This window comes from Morone saxatilis, unplaced genomic scaffold, assembly GCF_004916995.1.
Source record: "Morone saxatilis isolate NCDOM2014 unplaced genomic scaffold, NCSU_SB_2.0 Contig15, whole genome shotgun sequence".
Lineage (NCBI taxonomy): Eukaryota > Metazoa > Chordata > Actinopteri > Moronidae > Morone > Morone saxatilis.
This window is the reverse complement of record NW_023339707.1, coordinates 5,667,302-5,678,071: the sequence shown is the minus strand read 5'-3', so window position 1 is coordinate 5,678,071 and position 10,770 is coordinate 5,667,302. Positions and strand designations below refer to the sequence as shown.

Below are 10,770 nucleotides of genomic sequence, written 5' to 3'. Positions count from 1 at the left end.
TCTTTCTTTCTTTCTTTCTCTGTCCCTCATGTCCTTGTTTTTTACTGCCAGTGTGTTAGTACGACTGAGTCCAGATTAGCTAGAGATTCCTCTCTGTAATAGCACTGCCCAAAAGACTTAAGATATTCACAACCCTGACAGACGCCCAAGGGATGCATGGAGTGTGTGTGTGTGTGTGTGTGTGTGTGTGTGTCTTTTCGAAAAGACTTAATTGTCTGAGATCGATCAATAGCCCACACTGATCACGCGGCAGGAACACACACTGTATACAGTGCGAGACACACACTTCTTTTGTGCTCTATTGTGCCGGTGCTCTGACAGTGACTGGCAGTGTCAAAAGACAACTGCACAATGACCGCTGTGTCATCGTGGTACACACACACACACACATACACAGAGACTCAAGGCTTCAGACAGAGTTTCAAACAGCTGAAAAGGAAGAGTTTGATATATTAAATTATCATTATTTGATAAATAATGATCTCTTTCCTGGTTTCATTGGTTGAGTGGTGCGCGGGGCGGGGTGATCGATCGTCCTGCCAGCTGTCAAACGGATGAAATTCTTCAGCTCTGACACCGTCGTAAATCTCTTTTTCATGTGGGTGACAGCGCCTAATGTCACCCGTCCCCTGTCGGCGCTCGCCTCCACAAAGAATGGTCATGCAAAGAACCCAAATGTCTATAATGTCCCGAGTGCTGTCCTCCCCAGAAAAGTGTTTGATTGATATCTGAGGCTCTTCAATTTAGAGATTGCAGGCACCATGTGGCGTTTAGCTGATTAACTCACATCCAGGCACTGTCACAAATCTTCAAGATGTCCGAGAAAACACGCAAGCCTGTGAAGGATTTGCTGGAAGTGAATCAGAGTAGGATGCTGGGAAAGAGGGTGAATGTGTCTGCAGCCTTGGATCCTGAGATAGAATAGAAAAGCCCTGTGACACTGAAGGAAGAAAAGATGTTTGTCATCACCAGATGAGATGACACATCGGCTGACTTCACTGCTCACTGTTAAAATTATTGACAGGTTTTCTTTTTTACTCCAGGCTTCGTTTTCATTATGTTTGCCACCATAATGATTTTGTCGGAGTTCTAATCACCTGCTTCACTATAGAGCTTTTACCATGTCACAGTTCTTTTCAACCTCACGCTGAAAAAGAACATCCAGAGTGTGATTAAAAGGCAAGAAAACTCCACTGGGGTTAATTTATAATTGATTGTAGATCCATACAGACAATGTCGATTAAGTGTTTCACAGCGTGGAACACATAAAGAATATTTTTTGACTGAAGCAGTGAAGTCCTGTTTTTCCTCTCCTGTTACCATGTGATGTCAACACAGCAGGGTACGAGCACAAACTAAACAAGGAAGTGTGCGTGCAGCCTGGGCAAATGTTGTTGTAATTGTTCAGCTATATTTAGAGGAGGAACAAGCCATCCAGGTGCATCGGCATGCTTATGTTTTCAAAGGCTTTTATTCTTTCTTGCTTTTTCTGTTCTAACCCGTAAAAACTGTAGGATCAAGATGAGTTCATAGTTCACCACATACAGAAGCAAACACATGTGGCCTGTGTGAAGGCTCACTGACAGAATATCAGTACTTGAAACAGTTAAGCTGTGACATTCTGATGAATTTGGCAGCAAAGACACAGAAAGTGCTCCACATCTCTACAGTGCTTTCACCAATAATGATCAAAATTGCTTAGTGGGTCCTCAGCTCCTCATCGTACCTGTGTGTAACATACTCGACTTAATGTGCTTTTGCTCGGCCCCGAGATAAACTGCCTGCAGCTTTATGAAAAGATATTAGGATCTGCAGTTGTACAGTATCGCTGTGCTGAAAAGCCATGGTTCAATCACTGTTTAGAGTTTGTGTGTGTGTGTATGTGTGTGTGCAATGGACAGCAGCATTCCCAGTAAAGTACAGAAAGATACAGAAAGCTCTGCAGTGCAGTAGGGGAGATAGTGAACAGGTCTGATCGCTTAAAAATGTGTATTATTTATGTATTATTAATAAAGTGTATTATAATAAAAATAGAATTACTCTGAAGGCTTCACTTCGACTTTCACTAAGGAACAAAAACATTTTTCACAATAAACCATTTTAAAAATAAAATTTAAATTTAGTATCAGACTAAAAATAATTACTTTTTTAATAAAAATGTTCAATTAAATCTTAGTATTCCTTTTTTGTCTTAGCCCAAGTTATATCAGTGCTTACTTCCTGACCAGAGGGTCTTTCCTGCAGGCCCTGTTAAGTCAAGGTCTTTAGTGCATATTCAGCTAGCTACTTTGAATCTCTTTATTGTCATGTCATGTGACACAGCTGACGTGTGTGGTGGTACACATGACATGACCAAAAGAGATTCAATGATACTACTGAATATGCACTAAATGATTGACTTACAGGGCCTGCAGTAATACCTCTTGGTCATATTAACACTTATATAACTTTTCTAAACCAAAAAAATAATAATAATTTAATTAACATTATTAAAAAATATTTATCATCAATAATATTAAAATATTTAAAATTTCCTAAACAAAAACCAAAAACAAATAAAAATTATTTATTTATTCTCTTTTGTCATGTCATGTGTACACAGCTGAGTGTGTGCGTGAGTGGATGATTGCAAGCGCAGAAAAACTCGTGCAAGTGCGAGTGAGTTGCTTGAAATGTGTTGCCTGTCGCCTCCGGAGGTTAACTCAAAATCACTCAGCGGCAGACACATTGTCATTGACAAAGAGCTCTGCAAAGCTGGGAAGGAAAATCAGTCACCTTAGGTGTCAAGACTCTGTGCGCCGAATATTTTATCATTTGCATGTTTATTTGATTAGCATCTCAGCCGGCTGCAGTGATTGGACTCACAAACAGTTGTGGAGCTTGAGGATCTAAGTCAGCCTGAGATCACCAGTGCTGTTTTTCCTAATCAAGTTAATTAGAGGAAGTGCTGTGGGAGCCAGATTGACAGCAGCTAGGGACCGCCAGTCCACTTACTGCAGCCCGCAGGCTGTCATCGTGCAGAAATTGCAGAGAAATGTGGGTCAACAGGGTGTCAGAAGTTACTAGAGGCATTGTGGGTGTTGCATGCCGTCGGGCAGTGATCAACTGCGGAGTTCTTCCAATTTCTACATTTTTCATTTCATTTCGTGTTTCTTCTGAGCTCTTACTCATGCTGTAGCTCTTAACTTTATTGGAGATGCAATAAACGTTGAGCTTTGTTGTTCCATTTCCACATTAGTCTGAGAAATCTTCACCTGAAACTTCCTGAGGCGTACACATCCCAATGATAAAATTACTTGCTTCCATTAAACAAATAGTGTTGTGGTTGTCACAACTGATAGATATACTGTATGTCAGAAGATCAGGGATCCCAGCTTGTTTTTCTTCTTTCCCCACGCTGTTTTTGCTTGTCTCCATTTTGAAGAGCGGCACGTTCTTAGTTGTAAATGCACAAAGAGGCTTCGATTCACCTTCTGCCTGTGATAAGTATTCAGTGGTAGACAGACACAGCCCGCGGGTATGCCTTTTGCTGTATGCTAATATAGCCTTTTCTCTGCACCTCCCTTTCCCTCGACTAATATGATACATAAATGTTTTTAATGCGAGGGAGGCAGAGGAAGTCGGATCAAAGCCCTGCAGGTGAAGAAACGTAGAAGGCGGGGCTTGCTACGGATTGGCTGCGCCCCATTGGAGTCCTGTGTTGTAATGGGCTGCAGTTGTAGGTGATTCTGCCTGCCAGTTGGCTACTACCAGCATCACCTGGATTACACTGATTCACTGCCCTGCATAATACAGGGAACGATTTGGAATTGCACACAGACCCGAGGGGGAAAGTCCAATTAACATATGTATGAGCTGAGCGGAGATGGGAGGAAGCTCTCGCCAAAATAATCTCCCAGCATTTCAGACATGTTACGGGGGGTTAACAGTGTACGCCTGCTCACTGCGGCAACCACACAATCACAGCCAGAGCCCTGCCGGAGCTTGCTATGCCATCACACCGGCCTAACGAGGGGTTGTTAGGCTTAAAAAGTTACACTGTGGCATCCTCGCCACTTTACCCGTCAGATAACACCACTAAGTGGGCAGTAATGATACTTCAGGCAGACAGGTAAGCCAATATCAGTACATCAGAGGAACGTGTCCTCTCAGTGTTCGACGTGGCCGACCACTGCCTCTGCAGGGACGAGTTGACACAGCGAGGCCTAACCTGAAGTAATCCCCTCCAAGCCCCGAAGCGGGGCCGTGCCATTAAAATACCACACTAATTAAAATAGAAAAGTTACATGGCGGCTGGCAGCAGAGGATACAGACTGAGGTGACACCCAGAATGTAAAGTCCTCTCAACTGGCGTCATGCTACAGAAACAGAGCTGAGTGCACACTAGCAGAGCAGAATCCTTGATTAGAAAGAATTATTCATGTTTTTTGGATTTTTTTTTTTTCCTCGCTGTTTCTCCTGACTTTTCTCCACTGCCACAGCCGACCACTCACTGCACCTGCTCAGCCACTAAAACAATGCCTTGGCTACTGTGCTTTGGCACTACAGATGTTCCCATTCAACTGTCAAGCTAATTTTCATGTATAAATAGCTTGGTTGGAACCAACTTTGGTTTATTCTGGACCTGCCTGACAGAAACAGTGATACATGCATGAAGAAGATGTATTTAAGTGTCTGGGAGAAGACCAGGGAGAGAAAAGAGAGCTGGAACAGGCTTGTGAACACCATCCCACAAGCCTTAGTTGTGACAGGCTGCCATTTCAAAGCTTCTGCCCGCATCCAAGAGAGAGAAAAGACAGCTTCAGTTTTTAACTGTGTCATAAGATTTTTACACTTGGGGAGCTTTGTCTGTTTTTTTTTTCCTACACCCTCTCTAGTTAATAAATCAGGCGGAAATTTTGCCCCCCAGAGGTGGAGGATGATAAAAAATTAGTTTTGGAGGGGAATTCTTTCATCTTCTTTATGTGTGTGAAACAAAGAGAATGGGAGACTAAGGCGTTATCGGAGGCTGCAGTTGTGTTTTAGGAGCCTGTCCTTGGCAAGTGGGCTGGTGAACTTTTATGGAGGCCAAGGTTGTACAGTTAAGCTCGGATCAGAAGCTTACGACTGTTACACACACACGCACACACTCGCTAGCAGACACACACAGGGCGTTGAAAAGAGATCACGGGGAATCAATTGTTTTTGAAGCCGTACCAAATTAAGCAGCATTGCAGCTTACATATTTATGTGGCACCTCCAAGCTGTTTCTGAAACAGCAGCTTGGCATCAAAACACAGAAATCAATAGCTGTGTTCCGCTTCCTAAATTGAAACATCCACTTTCCAAAATGGGAGAGCCTGTGTCCTTGCTCAAAATCCGGAAAGATTTGTTCAATTACAGCCACAACATAGTAGGAGGTAGTGGACAACCTATATGCTCCACTCTACTCTTTGTTATTTTAATACCTATACCTCAGTTTCTATCATTACTTAGAAAGATGGTCCAGAGGATTGGTTTTAACATGTTCAGGTGACATTGATGTTTTTCTCGCATACCCCTCCCTACCGCCTTAATCAGAGTGAAATCTAATTGCCTCTGTCTGTCTTATCAGTTGATAATTTACCCCATTAGCGCCACGAGCAGAGGCATTACTGAACACTTCTGAGCTGATAAATGAAACATGGGGCTTCAAGCACGCCAAGTTGCCCCCCTGTGATGCCATGTAATCCCGTAATGGTCACAATAATGATGGAGCCGTGGGTGGTGTCATTACAAGGGGCAGTTTCCATGACAGCACCCCTACCACTCTAACAAAAGCTGAAACAAAAGGTAGACTAGAGAAGGAAGAAGTTTGACTTTGGATGTAAAATGCACCTCTTTCAATTTTCACCAGCACTTCTCATCAAAAATTATTTGATGCCTCCGTCTGCTTTTTCTTCTAATCTGCAGACACACCACATTTAGCTGAGTGATCCATCCCTCATGCGTGAAGCTTTCCAAATGAAAATCACTATGGCGCCAGGCTATCATCTCTTGCTTACTCTTGATACAGGAATGCATACCATCCTACCTTCAGGCTCCCACTTTTAACAATCGAGTCAAGCCCTCAACGCTGATACACACACACTGTTACCCTTTTTCAGTATGCACAATACCTTGTAATACTTTCATTGACACATAAAGCTATAAAGAATTGATTGAGTCAGGATGGGAGGCTGCGATCAAAGTGTTCTTCATTCCGTTTTTCAGGTTTCTTCTCCCTCCTCCTGATCAAGTCAGGTTGTGTCAGCCAAGCCTAAACCCGTCTGATGCTAGCGAGAATCATAGGTGCAAAATCCAGTCCTCGTTTTAATGAAGTCATGCTGGAGCTACTGCGTGAGAGGGAGAGACTGAAGCAGACACCTCTCTGTGATGTTCACATTTCATATCTGCCTCTGCCCAGGAGCTTGTCTTTTTTGAATTATTAAGCAGAGGGCTCTTTCTTCTCTTTGCCTGTTTCTTTTTTTTTCTCGTTTTCCGGTCTCCACATTTTCTCTCTCTCGCACACTCTCTCCTCTTCCTGTTCTCGCTCCTCCATGTCAGTTCAACCAGCTTTGGCTGAAGCGGTGGCTCTCACTGAGATGCAAATGGAAGCCTTTGAAGGGGCACATTGGGAACGTCAATTAATCCGGGCGTGTACTCGCCTGAAAGAAAAAAGGCTGTGCAACCATTGTTGGTAGGCTGTTTCATCTCCATTGTGCTACAGGGCCATGTTTTTATCCGCTGTCCTCATGCCACCGGATTCAGTGGACTCTTCAAAGATTCAGGATACATCAGGATAGGCACAAAGGCGAGGAAATGACATAGGAAGCTGAGGAAGCAGAGGTGTCACAGGATTAGGGCTGTGTTGCATATTCCATCATATCTCTTAACATACCCCAAACCTTTTCTAACACAAAACCTGCAGTCCACTCATGTGGCTATGCTCTAATCTACCTCCCTGTCACCTATGCCCTTTCCAGCCCCAGACCTTTCTCCAACCACTACTTTAATTTCTTTCAGCTTACCATCTACCCTGTTCAGAATCCCCCCTCTAACTTTTCTCTCTATTTCTTGGGTGGTCCACCTTCAGATCTCAGCATACCGAGCCCCTGCTTGGAAAAGGTGTGCGATCATGGGGCGGTGTGCGTGGTCAAGAACGACGAGCCAGTGTGCGAGTGCCCAGAGGCCTGCCCGCAAACGTCCGACCCAGTGTGCGGATCCGATGGCCACAGCTACGGCAGTCCCTGCGAGATGCGAGCAATGGGTTGTGCCCTGCAAAGGACCATTCACATCCAACACAAAGGACCCTGTGGTGAGTAACTGCTCGACAAAACACCACAGAGCTACAGAACTAAAATATGCTGGCACCTTGTTTATGAATTGCCTGTGACTATCATGTAACAAATGTATACATTATGCTGTAACATTACACCATACCGTCAAAAATTCATAAAGAAATGATGTGAATCAATGCTCACAGGTAGAGAAACATCTCTCCTTGTGAAATATAATTAAGCTCAATTATTTAATAGTACTACATTACCCAGAGGCATAATCTACAGACGTTAACAATTAACACATATGGAATTGTATTCATGGTGACCCCCCGGGGCTTCCCATTTTAAATCCAACAAAGTCAAAACAACACTTAATGCATTTTCAGGTCTTAAGAAAATTCCTGATCCCTTGTCAATTGCTCTTCATCTCTTCCCTCCTGCTCTTATACAGCCCTTCTATACCAACACCAATTTGCCAGTTTTGACCTTTAAGTGAAGATGCTCTTTACTCCAGATGAAAGAGAATGCATAGCATACTTGTCTGTAATTGGCTACATGAGTCACTTTGCTTTGTCTTGCAGTGTCGGAGTATCAGCTAGTCATTAGTACACCAGCAATAGAGTTTCAAGTGGTAAAAATATTTTCAGATCCACTATGCAGGCACACAGCCATACAGACAGATTTTTACAGCTTGGTAAACCCTCTTAGTGAATACTTTAGATGGCTTAATGCCATCTTGGAAGGCCAATTTTCCCATAGACTGTAATTAGTGATTGAGTATTCTTCCTTGCCTATGATCAAGCCATTCGCTTTTCACACACACTGGGCAGAAGTACAGCAGTTATTAGCCCCTTGGCCCGAGTCTCTCAGTAACCTCATTTTTACTACAATAGATTTTTTTCCTGCATATTTTGAAGACCATAACAATGAAAATGAGTTGGCCTCTGTGGTGCCGTATTTGTGGATGAGCTGAGCAGTTCGCTGAATGATCAATACAACTGAATTATTCTCACTTTGCTTGTATGAAATTGTACTCTACTGTTTTGTCCCAAAATGTGCAGTTTATGGGTCGGGTTTGTTTGTACGAGATAGTGTGTTTGTTTTGTAAAATGAGTAGTGGTTTGAGTTTCTTTCTGTGCTGAGTAGATGACAGGGATAGTTGGAGAGGTCCTATGCTCCCCCTGTTCGCGTACTGCATCTGTCATTTTCCCCTCCCAGCCATCCCTAAATTGAAATCCAGCACCTAAGGATGTATGCCAACAGGAAATGGAGCGAGAGCAGTGTTTGGTCGGTGGGCAGGCGGGCTGACTCAATTCCGTGTGCCGTACCGCAGGTAGACGGCAGGTCTGTCGGCCCGGGGTCCCTCTGCAGTAATGAATAGTCTTTATTTTCAAAAAGGGAGGGGCTGAGCGAGCTGGCGGAGTGGAGGGCCCTGTCGGTAATCCAGCACTATGGATGGTTCTTGGCTCCCAGAGGAGCAGGCCTGCGTCAGCGCAATGGTGCCATAAAAATGCTGAGGCATTGGCTTGCCAGGCGCGAGCCAGCTGAGGAATGATGGCGATGATAATGTGGGTTATTTCTGGGCTGTTTGCACAGCTTTACTGGGCTTTATTCAGCACCATAACAACTGACTGACTTAAGCTATTATCTCACCTAATTATCACAGCCCATTCCCACTACTAATATACTATACATGTTTATGGAGCAGAAAAGGAGAGAGAGGAGAAGAACGTATGCTGCCTTCAGGTGCTGATGGAAGTACTGGAATTAAAAGTGCAACAGAAGAAAGTGGTGAATGAAGGGAGGATTTTCTGTGATACACAGGTTGTTAAGTAACCCTATCTCTCAATTGCAGTAGAGCATAAGAAATTAGGAATATTATTATGTTTGTTTACCAATCTCAATTTATTGCTTTAGTTTTTTTCCACTAAAACAATTATGTGCCACATTTCCATTTTCTTCATTCGGCAACATTAAGTAGGTCTGTATATGTTTTTATACTTGTGATTTCAGAAATAGCCATCACAAATGTTTATTTTTGTTTACAGGCTCTGTTTTGTTATTTCCATCCAGATGCACTATAATGTGTAAGCTGTCAGATTTATGGCTGCCAGACTCAAAAGTAGGAGCTTAAGCAAGGCAGGTGAGGGCAGCAATAGTTTAAGAGGGGAAAGAGGTGCCACAATAGGGAAAATAATGTGTGCATGTGTCCTTGTGTGTTTATGTGTGTGGCTTACTGCAGCCTCTCACGGGCCCAGCCATAATTTCATTTCCTTCCCTCCGGGCTGGAAAAATAGTGGTTATCTATATAGCTCAGGTGCAACCCGATAGCAATATGAGTGACATTTGTTATTATTCTGAGATTTTTCCTCCTCCTGCATTTGAGTGGCTGCCGACCTTGTAAGGTGGGTTGGGAGAAGTGTGCTTGGTTAATAGACCCCCCAGCTGAATATCAGTAGCCTCTGAAAAAGGCCCGTTCATCCAGCTTTACCCAAACATATGAGAGCAGAGGCGCCTGAATCATTTAAGAAAAGGAAATAACAAATCCCCCCTTTTTCTCCCATGGGTGTTTCAAATGATATACACAGTTGAGTAAGAAATATACAGTAGGTAGGAGCAGCGGCATCAGAGTGGACAGAGAGAGAGTAGAGGGCAGAGGAAAGAGGGAGGGGAAAGTAATAAATGCAGGGAGAGAAGGAGATGGAGGTAAAAAAGATGAGGAGGAGCAGAGAAAGTGGGGGGCAGAGTTAATAGTGTACCAGCCAGGCAGGTATCGACGGGGGAGTTGTTATCACCCAGGCATGTTCACAAGCCTTCAAAACACAAACCAACCTACTTCTTTCTGCTTAATCCAGAGGTAATACTCCACCCAGACCCCCTAGATGCAATTCTTTTTTTTTCCCCGGTGAGGATATCAACAAAACACTGTAAAGCTGGAGGGTCTTTGTTTTTTTTTTTCTCCTCAATGATACAATCCTTCATGCTTTCAAGGCCACTTTTTATACCAACCTGCCCCTATTTCTCACTCTCACTTCTAAAGCCACAAATGCTGCCACCAAACACAACAAGAGAAGCTGTCACAGTGCAAGAACCAACATCAGTAGTTCCCAACTTTAGGTCCACAGGATTTCAAGGGGACCTTGACTAAATTCTAGCAGCAGAGGAAAAAAGTTTGGTTTAATAGTTAGAGGCAAGACATGGCAGGAGATATAGAAATAAGTGAAAGGTATATATCATATAAGGAGACTCCACATTAATATTTGTTTTAACCTTTTATATACATTACACAAATGCATCCAGTAGTAACCTACAGTATTGTGGCTAATGGCTAATAAAAGCTGCTCTTGTGACACAGTGATGTCTGGTTCTGAGCTGCTTGCATTTTTGAAACATTTTCAAATAAGATGTTTCATTTCTGAAGTACAGACGGATGGTTTAGAAATCTGAATTTCTCAGGTACCAAAATGGCATGGCGAAACAACAGCTTATG

General features: G+C 43.2%; 1 protein-coding gene across 1 annotated transcript in view; it reads left to right on the top strand.

The window, feature by feature from the left end:
- The window catches only part of agrn (agrin), a 247,613-nt gene that overhangs the window by 171,738 nt on the left and 65,105 nt on the right, over window positions 1–10,770 (top strand). The window contains exon 8 of the mRNA XM_035656665.1: window positions 7,094–7,315. Coding sequence (XP_035512558.1) covers window positions 7,094–7,315 — 222 coding nt within the window. The remainder of the gene's footprint in view (window positions 1–7,093; window positions 7,316–10,770) is intronic.